At 36.2% G+C, this 22,774-nt stretch overlaps 2 protein-coding genes across 2 annotated transcripts; both read left to right on the top strand.

Annotated features, from left to right (window-relative positions):
- Nucleotides 1-2,002: 2,002 nt before the first annotated feature.
- On the top strand, nucleotides 2,003-2,899 carry LOC140511014 (vomeronasal type-1 receptor 1-like). The gene has a single exon (XM_072619983.1). It carries the CDS (start codon nucleotides 2,003-2,005, stop codon nucleotides 2,897-2,899), a length of 897 nt encoding a protein of 298 aa, XP_072476084.1.
- Nucleotides 2,900-13,416: 10,517 nt separating this feature from the next.
- On the top strand, nucleotides 13,417-14,337 carry LOC140511008 (vomeronasal type-1 receptor 4-like). Its single transcript, XM_072619977.1, has one exon. The coding sequence runs from the start codon at nucleotides 13,417-13,419 to the stop codon at nucleotides 14,335-14,337; it is 921 nt and encodes a 306-aa protein (XP_072476078.1).
- Nucleotides 14,338-22,774: the final 8,437 nt, after the last annotated feature.

The raw sequence follows: 22,774 nt of genomic DNA, 5'->3' as shown, positions 1-22,774 counted from the left end.
TGTTTCTCTACAAATACTCTGACATCTCTAAGAATGAGGAGTCTCAATACTTCTATACTAGAAAATAGTTGGAACAAAAAATAGGGGGTCCCTGCTCTATGAACTTTTGAGATGTGTTTGAAGGAAATAACTTTGTACACTATAGCTTACATTTATTATTTATTTGTTTTTTGTCAATCTTTTGATATGACATGCATTTATGCTTGACACCTCCTACTTTCCCTCCTCCTACAATTACAACAAAAAACTAATAAAAACAATACAAAAATTCACAAGGTGAATTCATAATCCAGAAAAACAAGTACTCCCATTGCCCTATCCACAAATGCTTGTCTCATTCTCCATTTGGCATCCCTCGCATTTCTGGCAGGAGGATGGAAATGAATTTCATCTGTGGCTTTAACTTGCCTTTCTCCTTTCTTTTATATGCTTGTTAACGTCTTGTATTTCTTCCTTTTAAGACTATCTGTTTGTACCCTCAACCAATTATCTCATGAAAAATGGCTTCCTATATTAGATTTCACACTATCTTTGGGAGAAAGGAAGGGAGTGAGGGGGAGAAAATTTAGAACTCGAAAATCTTATAGAAATAAATGTTGAAAACTAAAAATAAATAAATAATTTTATATAATAAAAGAATGACTCAAATTTATATATTTGAATTTGTGATATGTATCAGAAAGACTTGCTGAAAAGTTTCTGGTTTTCTGTTTCAATTGTAATGCCGTCATTTTGTTTGTGCAAAAAAAAAAAAAAAAGAAATGCTAAAATCCTACATTTTATCTCACTTAATTTTGGTCATAATGTCATCACTGATCAATAGACATGAAAAGCTAGATAGGTAGCAGGTAGATAGAACTCTGAACTTAGAAGCAGGAAGCCCAAAATTCAAATTCTGGCATCAGACATACTTGCTACAAGTGGGGCACTGAGCAAGGTCACTTAACCTCTTTCTTCCTCAGTTTTTTTTAAATCTGTAAAGGGGGAAAGGTGAGAGGCTATGTGATAGAGTGGGTAGAGCACCAGGTCTGGAGTAAGGAAAAGTCAGGAAGATCTGGGTTCAAATCCATGCTGATACCAGCTCTGTGATCCTGAATAAATCCCTCTTTGCCTGGATTTCCTCATTAGCAAAATGAGCTGGAGAAGAAGATTATAAACCACTCTAGTATCTTTACCAAGATGCTGTGAACCCAATAGGGTCACAAAGAGTCAGAAGGGACCGAAGTGACTGCACAACAGAAGGGGGGATTACTAGCATCTACCATGGAATTGAATGAGAATAAAATGAATGGTATTTGTAAAGTGATTTGTGAAACTTTAATGTACTATATAAATGCTAGAAAAATATAAAAGGGCATTTTTTCCTTGCACCTCTAATGTCTTTAAAGGGGCAGCTGGGTGGGGCAGTGGGTAGAGCACCAGTGCAAGAGTCAGGAAGACCTGAGCTCAAATCTCACCTCAGACACTTGACACTCACTAGTTGTGTGACCGTGGGCAAGTCACTTAATTCCAATTGCCTCATCCTGGGTGATCTCCAGTCATCCTGATGAATATCTGGTCACTGGATTCAGATGGCTCTGGAGGAGAAGTGAGGCTGGTGACCTGCACAGCCCTCCCTCACTCAAAACAAAGTCAAGTGTGAGTTATGTCATTATTTCTCTGATGATATGGTCTTCTTTGGCAATGAAGGATGAACACACCTAATGTCTTTAAAATTCTCTTATTACATCTATATCATGTAATCTATTGGAATTTACATTTCTGTATGATGTGAAATATTTGTTTCTACCTAATTTCCTCCAGATACCTAAGAAAATATTTGTGTTTAAACTGAATATCCTAAGTCACTGAAAATGAATAATTTATCATTCTTCCTTACTGATAATTAAAATGATGTGAAATCCTTTTGAAAATCTCTGTATTTTAAATAACCTTAATGCCCCTGTGTTTCCCCCCTCTAGGTTTGCTGTGGCAGATTTTTTTTGTTCAAGATCAAACACTGATGATTTCTCAAAAAGATGTCTTGGGGATCATTTATCTGATCCAGCTCATGTGTGGAATCCTAGGAAACAGTCTCCTCTTTTGTTTTTATAGCATTAATTTCAAGTCTGGCCCTAAGAAAAGATCGATCGAAGCATTGTTTATCCATTTGGGCTTTGCCAACACCATGATGCTTCTCTTCAGAGGAATACCCAAGATTATAGAGATTTGGGGATGGGAAAACTTCTTGGAGGATATAGGGTGTAAGTTAATTACCTATCTGCAAAGAGTGTCTCGAGGTCTTTCACTCTGCAGCATCAATTTGCTGAGTGTCTTTCAAATGGTCACTATCAGTCCCAATAGTCCTATGTGGGCATTGCTCAAAGCCAGATCTCACAAATGTATCTTACCCTGTTGTCTGTTCTGCTGGGTTCTCAACCTGTTAATGGATGTGTTTGTGCCCTTGTACATAACTGGTCTAACTAATAGCACAAATAAAGGAAGAAGGAATTTGGGATACTGCTTTATGGATTGGCATGCCATGAGTCTTTTAAAAGTTCATATCTGGAAGTCTCTCTATGATAATTTATTTGTGGGTATCATGGCCTGCAGCAGCGTTTACATGGTAGTTTTCTTATATAGACATCAACAGAAAGTTGTACACATTCACAGCACTAACCTCGCACCCAGAGTCTCCCCTGAGATTAGAGCCACCAAAGTCATCCTGCTGCTGGTGAGCACCTTTGTCTGCTTTAACACCATCAGTGGTCCTTTTATTCTTTATGTGGAATATTCTAATGGAACCAGTTCTTGGGCAGATCATGTCACTGTTTTTCTATCCATATCTTTTCAATCAATTAGCCCATTTCTGTTGATCACCAGTAACACCCAAATTCACAAATCCTGCTCTATTTTCTGAAGGATCATATACTCCTAAAATATTTTATTCCTACCATCACTTCCAATCAAATCATTCCAGATCAAATTATATTGTGTTAGAACTTATTTAAATATCATTTTATTTCTCTATCCACCTTTCTTTCTTTCTCCTTTCCTTCTTTGTTTTTTTCTTTATTCATTCTTTCTTCTTTTCTTTCTTCCTCTTATCCTTCATCTATAGATATTTCTACCAATCTATAGGAATATATATGCATGTATGTGTATGTACATTTATAGTGTCACAATGTATTTTGTTTCCTATGTAATTCAATGTATTTTATTGGGAAATTTTATTTTACATTTTTATATTTTCATATTTAATTTTTTCCTAAATTGTATATAAAATAATTGTTAAAAATTATGGTTGTGTTTTACAATTTTGAATTTAAAATTCCTTTCCTCTTTCCTCTATCCCTCTTTGAAAAAGCAAGCAATATGATAGCAGTTATACATGTATAGCCATGCAAAACAGATTTTCACATTAGTTATGTTGTGTAAGAGAATATAGACTTCAGATCTCCCTAAATAAAGAAAAAATGTTTGCTTGTATCTGCATTCTGAATCCATCAATTCTTTCTCTGAAGATTGTTAGCATTTTTCACAGTAAGTCTTTCAGATATTGTCTTGGATTATTATACTCCTGAGAATAGCTGAGTCATTTACAACTGGTAATTTTGCAATATTACGGTTACTGTGTACATTCTTACCCTAGTTGTATTACTTTCACTTTGCAGTATTTCATATAACTCTTTCCCGGTTTTTCTGAAATCATCTTGCTTGTCATTTCTTATAGTTCGGTATTATTATTCCATCAAAATCATATAGGACACCTTGTTCAACCATTACTCAATTGACTGGAATCCCTTAAGTTTCAAGTTCTTCATCACCACAAAAAGAGCTGCTTTAAATATTTTTGTATATTTAGGCCCTCTTCTTTCCTCCCTCCCTCCCTCCCTCCCTCCTTCCTTCCTTCCTTCCTTCCTTCCTTCCTTCCTTCCTTCCTTCCTTCCTTCCTTCCTTCCTTCCTTCCTTCCTTCCTTCCTTCCTCCCTCCCTCCCTCCCTCCCTTCCTTCCTTCTTCCCTTCCCTCTGTTTCTTCTCTTTGGCATATAGATTTAGTAGTGATATTGGTGGGTTGAAGGGCATGTATGGTTTTATAGCCCTTTAGGCCTAGTTCCAAATTGCTCTCCATAATGATTGGATAGATTCACAACTCCACCAACAATGCACTAATTTCACAATTTTCCCATATCCCTTCCAACACCTATGGTTTTCCTTTTCTGTCACATTAGTCAATGTAATAGATGAGAAGTGGTAACTCAGAGTTATTTTAATTTGTATTTCCCTAAGCAAACGTGATTTAGAGCTTTTTTATGTGATTATCCTTAACTTTGATTACTTTGTTCAAAAACTCTGTTTATATCCTTTGATCATTTATCAGTTAGGGAATGACTTGTATTCTCATAAATTTGATATATTCCACTTTATAGTTGAGAAATGAGACCTTTATCAGAGAAATTTGTACACTTTTCCCACAGTTATGACTGCAGACTATGTATTTCACTTCATCCTATTTCCTATTTTATCCTTCTCTCTCTCTCTCTTTTCCCCTGTTCTTCCTCAAAAGAGTTTTGCTTTTGCCCACTGCTTTCACCAATCTTTCATCTGTTCTATCAGACCCCACTTCTATTATCCTATTCCCTACCTATTTTCCTGTAAGTTAAAATCAATTGTTATACCCAAGTGAACATCTATGTTACTGCCTCTATGAACCAATTTTGATAAGAAGTTCAAGCATACCACACAACCCTTATTTTTCACTGTAAAATCTCTTCTATTATGTGAAATAATTTACTCTATTCTATCTCTCCCTCCTTCTTCTTCCAGTGTATCCTTCCTTTTAACCATTTGATTTTGTTTTTATGGATATCATCCCATTCTACTTAACATACATTCATCGTTCCTATATGCACTTCTAACTGCCTTAAGAATTTTATAGTTCTTAAAAGGTAAAAGTATTATCTTCCCATGTACAAATGTAAACAGTTTAACCAAATTCTTTTATTTCCTTTTTCTGTTTAATTTTTTATGCTTCTCTTGAGTCTTTTACTTGAAAGTCAAATTATCTGTTTGCCTCTGGTATTTTCATCAGAAATGCTTGAAACTCTTCTGTTTCATTAAATATACATTTCCCTCTCAATGGATTATACTTAGTTGTACTGTGTTTTCATTTCTTCCAATTCAGTATGATCTAAAGAGAGAAATGTTTGCTATTCTATTGGCCTGTGTTCATGTCTATGAGTGACCACAAGTACTCTTTTCTGCCCTACTACTCTGACCAGAATTCCCATTTCCTTGTGACTACAAGCTCTGGTGTTCTAGTGTTCTGTCCTCATCCTTGGACCATGACTCAGGCCTGTGACCCAGATCCACATGTCGATAAACAACAGTACCCTGCACCAAATACAAACAAAAGACCCTCTTGTAATCTTCTGATCAGTTTTCTGATGTCTTTATGGTGTGTGGACTGAGCTTTGGAAACTCCCACTGCTGCAGTAAATTCAGTTATATTCAAGGTTTGCAACCGGTTTGCTTAGGCTTGGCCTACTCTGGCATAGCCTGTGCTGGATGTACTACATTCTCATCTTGTAGTAGACCTTTCCTTTTATCCTTCTAGGGCGTTTTGGGCTTTAAAATTGTTTCTTCCTGTTCTTTTGCTGGTTTTAATGCTCCAGAATTTATGTTGGGACATTATTTAAGTGTATGCAGGAGAATTTGGGAGAGCTCCAAGAAGTTCATACTTTTATTCTCCAGTATTGGCACCACCCCATAGATAAAACAATCTACTGTGTGAATTTAAAACAATTTTCTGAGATAGTGTTTACCAGATTGGCGAAGGTAAAAGACACACCCAAAATGTGTTGAAGCAACCCTGTTTTACAACTTTGGAGACACAGAACTTTAGATATACAAGGAAACTAGGAAATTTCCTGATCCAAATCCTACATATTCTTTGTGGGAAACTGGAACCTAGGTTGAATTCTCATTCAAATAATATAGAAATTGGTTGATCACTTGTCTAAATATTCTAATGGTATTTATTTCCTGCTTTGGCTAAAATGAGTCGCTATTATCACATATTGTTGCTATGTGAAAAAATGTTATTTTCTTGACCCTAAAATTCAAAAATTTTCCTAGTCATGTAGGAGTTAAACTATACCCAGATTTTAAAATATGAAATCAATACAAGGTGATTTTTCAGGTTGCATTGGCAGTTGGACAAATCCGGAAAATGAAGATGACCTCGAGCAAGTAAATTAACTTCTCTTGTCCTTGTTATGCTCATATGTTAAAAACAAAGTCTTATACTTTGCAATCTTTAAATGCTCTTCCAATTTTCAACCTGTGATCTCATTAAAGGATAAAACTGTAATGAAGGCAACAAACAAAGGCAAAAAAATGTGAACAGATCTTTTGATATCAAAGGCATTGAAGCCACCACATTTTGACTTTATTATAACAATTTCCAAAGTTTATCTTGAGAAAGTAGTTTTGACACATCAAACAACTAAGCTTGGAAAAGGAGCTAAATTCGAAAAGATTTGTAATGGAGGCAATATAATTGTGTGGACAATAAAGAAATAATTCTTAAGAAACAATGGAAGATATTAAAATCATTAAATTAATACTTGAACTAACTTTTACCTTCTATTTCTTCATAAAAGAGGAAAAATAACAATAAGAAATTAACACTAATTACCACTTTTGAATATGTACATTTGGCCAATTATATAGATTTTAAGAGATAAGCCAGTATATATCTTGAGATCATTTCAAAAATTTGATTCTCCATTACCTTATCATGTCATGTCTAGAATTTCAGTGGCCACTCACAAATCCAACACCTACCTGTTCATCCACATGAGATCTTTTATTTGTACTTTTTCTGGCCTTACTCAGCTTACCACTCTTTAATTAGGTTAGTGGAACTTTCAGAGGGCCACCATATCGATTTCAAATTTGGGGCAGAAACTTGATCCGTTTCATCAACCATACCTCAGAACTTCCAAGTTCAAATAATCCACCAACCTCAATGTAGTACCAATGTGATATTCACAGTGCCCACGGTGGCCACAAACACTGCAATGCAATTCTGAATCACAAATATCACAGACTGTCTACATGGAAGGCAGAACCAAAACATTTATTTAGACCCAAATTCAACACAGTAACAAAAGTCTATATACAATAACAATGCAGAAAACAATATCATCCCCAAACCCTCCTCTGCTAGGCTTACCAACAACCAGCCCCACTAAACAAAATCACAATCTCTTTCACTCACACTCTGCACTCCTGCATCCTTCCTAGCTCTGACTGCGGTAAAGACTAATTTCCTCTCAGCTCTGTCCTAGCTTTGCCTCTTCCTGTTCCACCCATTCAGCAAACTCCTCCCACCAGAGGCTCCATGCGACTCAGATTCATGTGACCCAGGCAGGTCACATTGGCCTATAAATGATCTCTCTATTTTAAATTACCATTACATGTGGCCCCAAGATCTTTCTTATTTATTATGTAGGTCAGGTTCTGTAGGGCAACTGATATCAACAGAACTTTAACAAGGATAATAGAAAATAAGCAAATAAAACAATATCTTAGGCAACTGGTGTCAACAAAACTTTACAACAATATAACAGAGATCACACAAAATAAAATCATAAAACAATATCTTAGGGTGGGGTTTGAGTACCATCATTCCATCTTTTGTGTTTAAGTGTATTTAGGAGAAGTAGTATTGTGTAAAGGCATCACCATCACTCTCTCTTCTGGAGGCTTTGAAGTCTACTGGCAGGAAAAATAACACTTTGATTGGTGGTATCTCTGCGTGTAGTGGATTATTTTTGTAACTTCTTTGTCTGACCAAGTTTTGAGAGTTACATATTATCTGCCTCAGTCACTTTTCATGGTCATTGGAACAAATTGATTTCATTTGCCCATTACACTGGAAGGAAGATTTCACATATTTGGGGTAGATATTTGTCTAACACCATTAAATTTGAGGCCTTTTGGTTACCTTCAACTTGGTTTAGCCCATTTCCAAGATAGCTTTACCTGAGAATGGCTGATACATATGCTACAAATCCTTGGATCCACTGGTGAGAGTTTTGTGATAGGGAAAGAGATGACACGAAAAGGTTGGAAAGCACTCATTATAGTTGCTAGTGTATAGGTGGTTTAGGATCAATTCTATTAGAAGTTTAAGAGAGACTCAGAAGGATTGGAGAAACGGACTTTAACTGTGATATCACTGGTTTGATAAAGGACTATTTGAGGTGAATAATGAAATCAAAAGGAAATTTTTGAGGAAATGAAATGTAAAGGAGAGAAGGACAGAAACAGGTATGGAAGATAAATGTTTTACTATTTTCAGAATTCGCTGAAAACAAAACAACAAAGATGAACCACTGAAGAAGTAGTAGGACCAAATGAATTTCCTGGGTTTGGGCTAATAATTGTATATGTGTTTTGCTTTTCTTTTCTGTTTTGTTTCTAAGATGTTAGTAGGCAGCAGTATGCAGTAGACAAAATATATCCAAAGATAACCTGAATTAGGTAGATTAATGCATAAATTTAAAATCAAATCACTAGGAGAAGAGAGGGGGAATGAATTGAGGGCATAGGGTAATGGACACTCAAAAGAAGAAAGATAATCTCTCCCTCTTCTTGCTTCTTAGAAAAACAAAGGAAAAAAAGACAGAAGAGAAAGCAAGAGAATGACAACAAAATATTGTTCTCTATTTTTCACACCAGAATATGAGTTGTCTGTCCATGACAATCCAGAGACTTAATGAAGAGCAAAACAGTATCTAAATTTGTACACCTATTAAAGTGAAATTGAAAATAAAATTCAAAATGAAAAATAAAATAGAGACTTGCTTTTCTAACTGATCAAGAATAGAGAGACATATTGTCCTGTTAAATCATAAGCAAAGAGAACAAAGGTAAAGAAAAAATGAGTTCAATAGATACATCTTGCAAAAATGGCAATTACTTGTATTCAAGGAAGTTTGTAAACTAGTGGTTGCCTTCCTTTTCGCCTGTTTCCCAGAGGCAATGTCTTCATTCCATGTCCTACCATATCTAAAGATCAGTGGAAATGACTCTAGGATTTCCAAACAAGTGTCAATTTTACTCAAGCAGGTCCTGCTCTACTAATGCTAGACACATTCTCTCTTCCTGTTGTCAACATGACTCTTTGGGAACCACATATACATGAGATTTATTGCTTGGAATTTAACGCACACTTTATTTTAGTTTTAAATTCCTCAATAAGTAGTATGATCACTGCTTTTATGCACAGAGCTTCCTGTATCAGGGACAGAAATTACTGGTAGAGCTTCAATATCTATCCATCCTTTCAGATCAACTAAATCCTGACTCAGCGAAGACAAGACTAATTCAAGAAAGAATATGGACACTTATATGTCCCAGAAGCCCAACAGATAGATAGGTAGTAGAGTGGAGAGAGGGCTTTACTTCAAAGTGAAGACACCTGAGTTCAATATCAATTCAGTAATTTATTATCTCTAAATGTTAGACCAAGTCACTTAAAGTCACTCAATCACCTTCATCCACAGTTCTGACTTGTATAGAGCACTGATATCTCTAATTCAGATTAACCCTCAATTGATCCTTAATTAGCTATTGCATACTGCTGCCTACTAGCATGTTGGCCATCTTGAAAACAAAATAATAAATAAAAACTACCATACACACAGAAATACACACAATTCTACTACTCCCTCAAAGTGTCATCCAGTTTTTTATACAAATTCCACACACAGACACACACACACGTTAATTTCTTAACAGTGATGATAAAAGTACTAATTTCAAATGATCATTGTGACTATCAAGTGATATTCCCTAAAATGCATTAAAAAAAGCACTGTATAAAGACCATAAGAACATAGTCAATGATATTTTTCTTTTGTAGAAAAAATTCTAGATTAGAAGAGTTGGCATCCCCACATATCGCTGTTCAGAGATCACAAACCACTTTATTCCCAGGACCGTGGAAGGTCTCGATTCCCTCCTTGGTTGTTATCATGAAAGGAAAAAGAAAAGTTTTTTCTTCCAAATGTCAACAGTTGACTGTTTGGAGATTCTAATTCATCACCTGTAATATCTTGTGGGGATTTTGACCTATGAAAAAGGGTTGTTTCCTCTTCTGACATATCTTAGACCCTTGTGCTAACTTTTGTTTTGAAATTGACATAGTAATTAGAGTTCTTGGGGGAGATGAGCTCAGTAAACCCCATCCCTATAACTCCAGGCCTGACCATCCCTACAAAACATGTACATACAATCATACATGCACCCATACATGTACCCATACGCACCCACACCCTACTCTAGCCAGAGATGAAACTGGTGAATGATTTTATGCCTTGAACACAGAGAAAAAATTCCTATAAATCTCTTCTAGGAGAATGGAATTCCTTCTCTGAGAGTGAGATGCAGAAGGGACTCTGTATAAGAAGCCTCAGTGAGTATTGTTCTGCCCTTAAAATGCAACAAGGAGAGATTTCCTGTCCTAGGTACTTGTACAGTATCTCTGGCTCTTTCACCTCCCATTATGGTCTCCAATCAGCATAAGGGGAGTGTTTGTAGGTGCATCATTCAGCAGGTTATGATTCTGATGTTCAGAACTTCTGCATTCTGACAGTCCTGGGAGAAAAGTAGGGGCTCATTATTCCTTTTCTGACTAGATCAAGGGATGGAACTGTAACTTTTCAGTCTGGGCTCAATTTAAGGAGCATCAGAAGGCTCTGATCTCTAATTCAGGATCAATGTGTTAGAAAAGTCATTGTGAGCTGTCCAACAACCTCACTGTGAAAGTTCAGAGTCCTGACTGACTTGTTGCATTGGCAGAGTACTATGGGCCTTAAGAGTCCTGGCTGCTGTTCCCAATGGCTTCTAGCCCTGAAGCTTCAGCCTGTCCCCTTCAACCCCACTCAGGCTTCAGGGCTTTGAAGGAACGTAGATGCCAGACTGAGAGTTCCTGTGGAAATTGTTAAGGTAAATGCTCCACAGCCTAATCTCTCTCCCTGTGCCAATCATATAGACTCAGAGATCCAGAGCAGAGAAGTCAGAGGAATTGATCTAATTCCCTTATTTTACAGGTGAGGGCACTAAGACACAGAGAGACTTCACGAATGTTTCCAAGTCTCAGAAAGTCTTGGTTGATGGGGATTTGAACACATGTTCTCTGTCTGCCATTGTAGGCCTCTTTCTACAGCCCTATTCTGCTTCTGGGGTGACCTTCATGCTTGTTTGGCTTCAGTCTAGCTTTGATTGGGAAAGTGAAAATTGCTTTCAATGCAATCTCTGACTCTTCTCTTATGTTTCCACATCCTTTCCTTCCATTTTCCTTACTCTTTTCAATCATCACTACTTTTATCCCTCTTATGATCATGGTGAACCTTGGATTTAGTGACTAGTCTAAAATCTGCACCTCACAAATTTGACAAAGCCAGATCTCTGTCTTTCTACCTCAAATGTTATGGTTGACCATGAGTCATGATGAAATGGAAAAAACAAACATAAATTAGAGACTTGGGGCATGGGTTCAGATTCTAATTCTGCTCCTTACTGCCTGTGCTGCCTATGAGAGATTATTTTATTTTTTTTGGCCCCTGGTTCTTGATTTTAAGGATAATAATATTAACAATACTGACAAAGAGGCCACTGAAGAAGTATCTTTATGGTAAAACATGAAAGAAGGTAGGTGAAAAAATAGTATCTGAGCTTAGTAATGACATAGGGCTATTAGTGGTTGGTGTGTGTTTGTGTGTGTGTGTGTGTGTGTGTGTGGACAACATGTTATTGTAGTAAGCCACAACTTCTTAGTTTTGTATCTCTTGGAGATGGGAGACTATGGGGCATACAATAACAGTCATCTAAATACTGTTTCTCTAGGTGTGTCAGTTTTTACATTCCACTGTGGTGGAAGATTCTTGTATTCTGAGAGTGTCTTAGAATTATATTCCTTTTGGAACACTCAAGGGTCATATGTAATAATTCTGATTTATAGCTCAACATCAGGGACATCTGACAATAAAATTTTTTTTATGAAAATAGTGTATCTATTGAATGCTATTCTATACAGAATGACTTTATATTAGAGGCATTAGAATTGTTGAAGTCAAGACATATGAGCTTAGCAAAAGCCTGCAACTGAAATTAGCAGTATTCATGTCATGCCAAGTGGCCTGAGGAAATGCCATAAACACTTAGATTAACAACTATAGAATCTGCAAAGAATGGCTGCTCACTTATGATATCTAGCCAAAGTAAGTGCAGGTCTACCAGTAACCCTAGTTCCAATTAGCCTTGATGCTTCATGATCCTTCCATCATAACTACATCTGACATTAACAGCAAAATGATAGGGAAATGAATGTCTTAAAATATTTTTAGATGGTCTTTAAAATACATAAAGTGCTTGACATTATTAATGAGTCTGATAATATATATTTTAGTAGGTTACATAGGGAATGGGAGGGAAACACAAGAATAATTCAAAGTCTTTCAAAAATGCAATTAAGTTCTATTCCAATAGTTATTTATAAATTCATCTTGCCTATGGTATTCCCTATAAGTGGTCATTCAAACTTTAAATGCAGGTCTCTGGTAAAGATCATCACATCACATTTCAGTACAGTCTAGTCCGTTATTTGAAAATTCATAGGACTTTTATTGGCTTAGAAAGCTTAAATAGATTTCTATTCTGTTCCAAGTATTGCTCTATTTCTGACTGGATTAAAAAAAGGAAGAAAAATAATTTCTGTGTATGAGCTATTCATGGTTGAATATTTTTAAGAATCTCCAAAATGTCTCTTTGTTTATATCCCAATTTAACACTGAATATTTATAATTTGATTTCCTCATCAAAATTTTCATCTTTCCATTGAAATGTAAATTGTTTATATTAAGGACCTTTATTTGTTTTTCCTGTGTAGCTTCTCTATGGTATTCTCTCCCAAGGCAAAATATTTCAGTTTTTTTGAACCATGAATCATATATCTTTTTCTATAATGCCTTCATGATTTCTCTCATCACTCTCTAGATAATCTTTAAAAGAGATATATTCTCCTTAAAGTTACATATATATGTAACCAACACAGACAGCAAAGAAAATAATACTCATAATCATCTTTAGAAAAATGGCATAGTCCCTACCTATAAATGTAAACCTTTTTAATGCCAAGGGATTAGAATATTTCCATACTTAACCTTAAAAAAAATTGGTGTGAAAAAAGCATTTCCTTAAACTGTGTTTTTATATGACAAACAAAGATTACTAAAGTTTGTCTGAGTGAGGAGCAGAGTTTGGAATCACTTTTCACATTACTTATTCTCTGATAGAATCCTCTCTTTTCATTCCCAGGTAACTTTGGATCTGACTATCATTTTTCTATGTAAGACAATAAGGAATGCAGTATTGCAACGATGTCCTGTGTGCTTTCTATATGCTTCAAATTATAGTTGGAACATTTGGGAATGGTTCACTCCTTTCTTTCTACGGTTTTAATATAATCACTGGTCAAAGGATAAGATCCATTGAACTGATATTCATTAATTGGGCCTTTTCCAACATTGTGATGGTTCTCTTGAGGGGAGTTCCACAGGCAATCCATTCTTACATTCAGAAAATTTTCCTATATAATTCTAAATGTAAAATCATACTTTATCTTCAAAGAGTGGCCCAGGGCATATGCCTTTGCACCTGCCTCTTGAGTGTCTTCCAGGCCATTACCATTGGTTCTGGCAGTCCCATATGGGCAGACCTCAAAGCCAGGTCCCTTAAGGTTATTCTTCCATTCTGTGTCTTCATATGGGTACTCAATCTGTTGATGGATGGGGTTGTACCTCTGTATGTGACTGGCACTAGGAACAACACAAACAGTAACCTGAGTAGGAACCTTGGACTTTGTTCTGTGGACAGGCATGCCATGACTACTTCAAAACTTGTAGTCTGGAAGGCACTTTATGATGCGGGGTTTGTGGGGCTCATGACCCTTTCCAGTGGCTACATGGTGGTTGTTTTGTACAGACACCACTGGCAAGCCCAACACATTGATAAAACCAGCCTTAACCTCAGTTCTTCCCCAGAGACCAGAGCTACTACAGTCATCCTGTTGCTCATGAGCATCTTTGTATGCTTCTATTCATGCAGTTCCATCTTGATTATTGTGATGGATAATTCTAAAGACACAAACTTATGGATGATACATATCTCTGTTGTTTTTTCCTTGTGTTACCCAACAATCAGTCCTTTTCTTTTCATCAGTAGTGATTCCCAGATTCCCAGTTGCTATAATGCTTTCAAAAGGATGAAAAATACTTCACATTGAACTCTGAAAACAAACATGTTAAAACATAAGGCCATGAAATTTTAAAGATAAAAAAATCTTCTAAATATTAGTTGAAATATTTTAGTCTGAAAAATGACATGAGAAGAAAGTATCAGGTTTCAATAAATCAGAAAATGATAATTTTGTTTTAGCAAGCTCCATGGGCCATTCTGTCCAGAATGGCAAGAAATTTCATGGTCAGTGGAAGAAAGTGAAAAGTTCCCTAAAAGTTGGTATGAATTCCAAGTTGTGGTCTCATTCTTTATAGAAAGAAAATACCTTAACTGTTACCACTGTATGAAAACTTTTATTATACCTGAATGAACCAATAACTAGAAAGGTTAATGATTTTCCCAGGGCTTCAAAGTGAATCAATATCTGAAGGAAATTCCAAATGTTTTGTTTCCTTACTAGGAAGTTCACAGATCCACCCACTGTCTTGCTGACAACTCTTCTGTGGATCAAGTTAATATCCATTCGTTTTCCTTATATTATATTTCTTAAAATAAGATTACTTTTAAACATGTGTGATATCTTCAACCATCAAATATATTCAAAGTCTACCCACATTTAATAAAATAAATAATGAGAGGTGGGGGTTGTAGAATGAGAGAGAGAAAGAGAGAGAGAAAGAGAGAAAGCTAACAATAACCAATATTTCAAGTGGATTTGACAGTGTATGCAGGATTTCTAGACATGTTTCATGGAAAAAAAATAAGAAAAATACTAATTTTGAGTCAAAGATTCAAGGTGAAAATTCTGATGACATCACCTACTTTTTTGTGGTCAATAGGAAGGCCCTTACAGTCTGGTCATATCTTGTTTTTGTATGAAAAGAAAACAAAATCCAAAGAAACACTAAACAAAATCTAAGGTTCTAGCCACATCTGAATCATATCTGGACATATAAAGTGATCCAAAGCCTTTCTCTCTACTCACTAAAACTTCTATAGCTTAAAATTAGGAATAGCTGTTATAAATATATATATTTAAAATCCGTCCTTCTTTATATTGTATAGTAATAATAAACGAGATTTTTTGGCTTATTTGGTTGATTTTTAATATTTGTCATATGACATCTAAATCATGCTACTAAAAGCAGAATCTTAATTCAGAACCCATTCTGCAAAATTTTTGAAGAATTCCCCTTGCTCAGATGATGAATATATCTTTCCTTGAGGTCAATGATTATACTTTGCAAACTGTACTACCAAGATGGCTCAGAGGTGTAGGCTTTGCTGCCTGATGCTGATATTTAGAGTGTATAAAAATACCTTATTATTTTTCGGTAGGCAGAAAATTTGAGCTTTATATAGTACCTATTTGCTCATTTTTTGCTCCAAACGTAAGTTATTTTTTTTTAAAGTAAACAAAGCTTCTGTTCTTATACAGTTCTTTTACAGCTTAACAACATTTCCTGGAAGACAAGTGAGTGAGGTGTTGGTCTGTTAAATAGTTTGCTCAGGATCACTTAGGTTTCAGAATATTCTCTCTCTCTCTCTCTCTCTCTCTCTCTCTCTCTCTCTCTCTCTCTCTCTCTCTCTCTCTCTCTCTCTCTCTCCCTCCCTCCTTCCCTCCCTCTCTTCTACTTGTTTTTCTAGTCCATGTTTTGTGATCCTTGCTCTCTGGTCACAATAATTGCTAACCATGGCTTCCTTTTTTTAAGATCTTGTTTTGTACAAAGCTATATGTTAAGTAAAAAAGATACAAGAATATAAAACAATTTTCTCCTGGAGATCAAAGTTAAAGAAATGAAGGAAATAAAATGTTCTGTGTAGCAGGTAAAAATCTGAGGAGGGACACAAACTCAGAGCTATGTAAGGCCCCAGAATGAAATGTCATTGAATTCATGAATAATAATGGGTGCACTTTTCCCAGCAGTATAAATTTTACAAAAATGCTTTCTTCCTAATAACTCTGTGAAGCAGCAACAGCAAGCTTTATTTGTTTGTGTACTGATGAATGTATGATGAATAAAATAAGAAATTGGAATAAATCCAACTTCTTCAAGAGCTTAAAACCCAACAATTTTAGAATGCAGTGAAATCTATAAAGATAAACTAATTTTATACGAGACTATATACCAATAGTGTATGGGAATCCTGTTTTATTGAAACAACATTCTTTGCATTGGTTATCTGTGGATGATTGATGAAGAGACCCTGAGAAGTGGTGAATATAAAGCAATTGTGCCTGTCTTCTAAAGTCTCTTTACTATTGAGACAATGGAAGATGCTGAAGCTGTGCAATGAAGTACTCCTCTGGGCTATTTCTGATCCTACAATTAACTGGTAGCAAGAAATAGTTGGTGCTAACCAGACCATATCAGTCTTCGACTATGAAAGCTCTACAGGATGTTATAGGATATATACATTGGGAAAGCAGTCTAGAACTAGTAAAAAAAAAAAGGAGAAAGAGAATTTATTGCCAAACCGCTCCATAAATATCACTTAGATGTAGAGTATTGTACTTTCTTCTACAAGGAGAGAAGTACTTCTGGCTCATGTTGATTAATTAAAGAATATAAGTATTTGCATACTTTTGAAACTTGTCTTCATAGTTTTCATATTTTTGGAAAAAGATATATGGAACAAGAGTGTTGTATCAGTAGTGATGAACCACATTACTCAATGTGCCCAAGCCTATCCAGCAAAGAACCTAAAAGCCTCCATTCACCTTTGCAATAATATGATGTGAAAATAATTTTTTAGGATATGGACTTCCTTTTCAGGATCCATTCAACACTTAGTAAAGACTCTCAAAGTACAATGTTCAAAGAGATATTAGCTCTGGTATGCATTCAAAAGATTAAGTCACATCCTATTATCTGGAAAGTGATTCATAACTAGAAATCTTTAATTCAAACTTTGATGAATATATTAGACACGTTGAATGCAGAAGAAAAATCTCACTAGCATCACCATATGACTTTTCTGGAACATTTATAGAATGATGCCAGTGGCTTTATATTCCAAATACTCATATTTGAACTGAAGTCACAACTGTCTTTTGAAGTACTGGGGTCTATGAGTAAAGAGCAACGATTGATACACATGAATAGTTTATGTTAGCTGAGAGAAACTGACAGAAACTTATCAAATAATTATGTCATTATCCACGAAGAATCCTCAAAGAAATGCATGTTCAATTCTTCTTTATTTTCAGAAACGTCGACAAGAAAAGAGAATTCGGTTAAGAAATCTTAGAATTCCTGAGACATTAAAGATGGCAGACAGATGGAAAGCTACTCCATATCAAATTGTAGAGACACTAAACAATATGACTGTTTGGGACCAATAAAAAACGATTCCTCATAATCACATTTTGAAATTTGGTGATCTCACATCAGGATATCATACGATTAAAGACGTAGTTCCTCTTTCAGTCCTCCTTATGCTAATTTAAAATGCATGGCAAAGCAAAGCACAAAAGCAATACAAAGCTATATTCACAGAAGTATTAATTTTAAGCTATCACCTGAACCACCTATTTGCCTCAGACATTAAGTATAAAATTATAATTATTCTTCAAAATTTAGAAATAATATGTCGTCCAATGTCTGTCTATCTTTCTTTCTCTCTCACACACAAAAATCTGTGTTTATCTACAGGTATATCTATATATCTGGATTGATTTTATCTATTTATATCCATCTACAATGCTATATATAGTTATAATAGCAAGATCAGGAAAAGAAGGGAAGAGAATCCAACATCTACTTGACAAATACATACCATTTTAAAAGCAACTAAATAATGGAGAAGACAGTTTGTATATACAAACATATATACATATGTAGATATATGCATAAACATATAACTTTCTACCAGACTTGGTGGTACAATGGATGGATTTGGAGTCCTGCACAATGCAAAAGATAAAAAAAAGGTTGAATCAGAGGTAATTCAATTTTTAAAATTATATACAATGAGTAGGATACGTGTCTGTCCAAGCTCTAAAAGCTCCACACTACTTGCTTCAGCTACATTCATGGTCACTGGAACAGTTACTTTCATCTTTCCATCACATTGGAAGGATGACTTCACATACTTTCAGTAGACATCTCTCAGACTCACCAAGAGGTCTGAGGCCTTACAGTTACCCTGAGCCTCAGTTAGCCCAATCACAAGACAATTTTTACTTGTGCAGCTGTGACACATTACAACAATCACAAGACAATTTTTACTTGTGCAGCTGTGACACATTACAACTGTTTAGAACCACAGGTGTTTGTTGATAGGTGGACACCAAAGATAGGTGAGAGGCTCTGAAAATCATTGTCATGCTCTGACACCAAAATGTATGGGTCATTTGACAACCGTTGGACCAAAAGATTAAGAGAGATCAAGAAATATTGCAACAGAGAAATCCCCTTTGACTAGGAAACTGGTGAACTGATTAAGAGCCATGTGAAATTAGCAATGAGACCCAAAGCAAAATTGTGAGGAGATAAGACATGAAGCAGAGGTGAACAGGACGAGGTACAGAAGGTAAACACTTGTACTGGGATTTTTTTAGGAATTAGTTTTTATGAAGGATGACAACAACAACAACAAAATGGATAACCAAGTAAATGAGTCATGGGACTAAGTTCATTTACTGTGATTGAGCTCATAATTGTGCATATATTTTTGCCTTTCTTTTTTGTTGAATTTTTAAGATGTTAATAGGCAGCAGTATATAGTGGACAAATTAGAATACATCAAAGTTTAACCTGATGTAGGGGGATTAGTATATGAAAATAAAAGAGCCAGGAGAAGTGAGAGAGAATGAAAGGAGGGCATAGATGGAGTAATAGACATTCAAAAGAAGAAAGGCAATCTCTCCCTCTTTTTGCTTCCTAGAAATAGAGAAAAAAATAAAGAAAGGAGAAAGCAAGAGAACAACAACAAATTTTTCACCCCAGAAGATCAGTTTTCTTCCCATGACCGTCCAGAAATTTGATGAACAAAATAATCCCTACACTTATTAAAGTAAAAGTTAAAATAAAGTTTTAAATTCAGTAGTAAAATAAAGACTCAACTCTATAACTGGTGGAGAATTGAGAGATTTGTTCTCTAATAAAACCACAAGGAAAGAGAAAAAAGCAAAGAGAAAGGGAACTCAAAAGACACGTTGCAAAAATAGCAATTATTGGTATATAAGTTAGTTTGCAAACTTGTTGTTTCCATCCTTGTTACTTGGTACTCAAAGAAAATATCTTCTTCATCTCATTTCCTACTACACCTGAGGATCGGTAGAAATAACACTTGAATTTTCAATGAATGTCTATTTTAATCAGACAGGTTCTACTTTACTAACGGAAGACACATTGTCCCTTCCAGCTGTCACCATGATACATTGGAGTCCACTCATTTATGCAATTTTTTGCTCTGAATTTAGCTCACACTTTACTTCAACAGTCCATTCCTGAATAAGCACTATGATTGCTGCTTTTATGCCCAGAACTTCCTTTATGAAGGACATGAAATCCTGGCAGAGCTTCAATATCCTCCCACCCCTTTGGATCAGCTAAAACCTGTCCCATCAAGACAGGACTAATTTAAAGAAGAATATGGAAACTTCTGTGTCCAAGAAACCTCACAGACAGGCAGGCAGTAGAGAAACCTGAGTTCAAATATTAATTCAGTCAAAGTCAAACAGAAAGCAAAAGTGATGAGAATAAAGGGAGAACCTAGATAGAGCTTGTGTGTTCGTCCTTCTTTGCCGAAGAAGACCATGCCATCAGAGAAATAGTGACATGACTTGCACTTGGCTTTGTTTTGAGTGAGTGAGGGCTGTGCAGGTCACCAGCCTCACTTCTGCTCCAGAGCCATCTGAATCCAGTGAGCAGATATTCATCAGGATGACTGGAGATGACCCAGGATGAGGCAGTTGGGGTTTAGTGACTTGCCCAAGGTCACACAGCTAGTGAGTGTCAAGTGTCTGAGGTGAGATTGGAACTCAGGTCCTCCTGACTCCTGCACTGGTGCTCTATCCACTGCAACACCTAGGTGACCCTGCCTATATAGAGTAATTGAGATTCAAAGGAAGAAAGGCAATCACTGCCTCTTCTTGCTTCCTAGAAATAATAGAGAAAAAAATAAAGACAAGTGAGAACAAGAGACCAAGTGCAAATTTTTCACCCCAGAATATCTGTTTTTTTTCCCATGCCTGTCCATGATTTTGATGAAGAGCAAAATTATCCCTACACTCACTAAAGTAAAAGGTAAAATAAAACTTAAAAATCAGTAGTAAGTTAGAAAAAGACTCAATTCTCTAAATGGTGGTGAATGGAGAGATTTATTCTCCTGTAAAATCACAAGGAAAGAGGAAAAAGTAAATAAAATGAGCTCCAAAGACACAGTTTCAAAAATGGCTATTTTTTGTATTCAAGTTAATTTGCAAGCTTGTCCTTTTCTTCCTTCTTACTCAGAGATAATATCTTCTTCACTTCATTTCCTTCCATACCTGAGGATCAGTGGAAATGACACTAGTTTCCAATGGAAATGTTGATTGTCATCAAGGAGATCCTGATCTACTAATGGAAGACACATTGTCCCTGCTTTCACCGTGATACTTTGGAAATGACTCATTAATGAGTTTTATTGCTCTGAATTTAGCTCACACTTTATTCAAACATTCCATTCCTGAATAAGCAGTAAGATTGCTAGTTTTATGCCCACAGCTTCCTTTATGAAGGACATGAAATCCTGGTAGAGCTTCAATATGCATCCACCCTTTTGGATCAGCTATAATCTGCCCTATCAAAGACAGGACAAATTCAAAGAAGAATATGGAAATGTGTATGTCCAAGAAACCTCACAGACAGGCAGGCAGTAGAGTGGAGAGAGGGCTTTATTTTCAGTCAAGAAACCTGAGTTCAAATAGTAATTCTGTCATTTATTATCTACAGATCATAGACTAAGTCACTTAAACTCTCTGGAATCTCTTCTTCTCTGTACAGCATAGATAGAATTGTACAGAATACTGATACCTCTAATCAGTTTAACCTTCAATTCATGTTCAGTTAGCTACTACACATGACCACCTACTAGCATGTCTTCTATCTGGAAAACAAAATAATAAATGAAAGAAAAAACCACACACATACACAAAGAAATACAGACTTCCACTCTTCCCTCCATTTATCAACAATTTTTTGAACAAACTCCTAAAAACAGAGGAAGACTAATTTGTAACTATGCATAATAAAAGCACTAATTTTGGAAGAGAGTTGTGACTATCAAATGATATTCTCTAAAAAGCGTTGCAAAAATAAAGTATTGTATAAATGAGTTTGAAAACATTCCTTTTTTTTTTTTTTGAGAACCATCAGGAGTCCTAGAATGCAAGAATTGGGACCTCAGAGTTCAATTCTAAGAGAGAATTATCTCCACTCTTCCTGTTACCTAGAAAGGCCTTCATTCTCTCCTTTCCTATAAGCAGGCAGCGGGGGAAAAAGCTTGTCCCAAATGTCAGGAGCTGCTCCTTTAGAAATTGTAATTAATCACTTGTAATTGCTGATGGAGATTTTTCCCTGAGGCAAAGGATTGTTTTTTCCTCAGACCCACCTTAGAACCCTTAGATCCCTTCTACTGAGTTTTCTTTATGTGGTGACAAGTTAATTACTGATCATGGGGGAGATGGGCTCAGTAAGCCCTATCCCTGTAACTCCAGGTCTGACTTTCCCTACAAAATACATAAATGACCTCATGCCTGCATCCAAACACAACCACAGCCACACCCAAATTTAGCCACAGTTTTGGCAGCACACATGAGACTGATGAGTGATTTTCTGCCTTGAACACAGAGATACAGATTCTTAGAAACCTCTTCTAGGGGGATGGAATTCCCTCTCAGTGTTTGAGATACAGATGGGACCTTGTAGAAGAAGCCTCAGTGAGTATTTTTCTGGCCTTAAAATGCAGCAAGGGCATATTTCCTTTCCTGGGTATGTGTCTAGTGTTTCTGCCTCTGTCCTCTCCCTACTATGCTCTACAACCAGAGTCAGGGGAGCATGTGTAGGGTTAGCCCTCAGCAGGTTATAATTCAGATGTTGGGAGATTTTGCACTGTAACAGTCCTGAGAGAAAACTGGGTCCTGATTATTCCCTTTCTGACTACATCAGGGGATGGAACTGTAACTTTTCTGCCGGAGCTAAGCCCAAGGAGCAGCAGGAGGCTCTGATCACCGATCCTGGCTCAGTGTGTTAGAAAAGTCACTGTGAGCTGTCCAACAACTGAATTGTAGAAGTTCAGCGGCCTGATTGACTTGTTGCATTGGCAGAGTACATTGGCCTTAGAGCCCTGGCTGCTGCTCTGTCTTCAGGCCCTGCAGTTTGAGCCTCTCCCCTCCTCTCCCACTCAGACTGAATGACTTTGAAAGAATGTGGATGACAGGCTAGAGTTCCTGTGGGGATTGTCAAAATAAATGCTCCACAACCTAATCTCTCTCC

The sequence above is a fragment of the Notamacropus eugenii genome, chromosome 6 (assembly GCF_028372415.1).
Source record: "Notamacropus eugenii isolate mMacEug1 chromosome 6, mMacEug1.pri_v2, whole genome shotgun sequence".
NCBI lineage: Eukaryota > Metazoa > Chordata > Mammalia > Diprotodontia > Macropodidae > Notamacropus > Notamacropus eugenii.
Note: the sequence above shows the minus strand (reverse complement) of the source record. Positions and strands in the feature narration are given on the sequence as shown.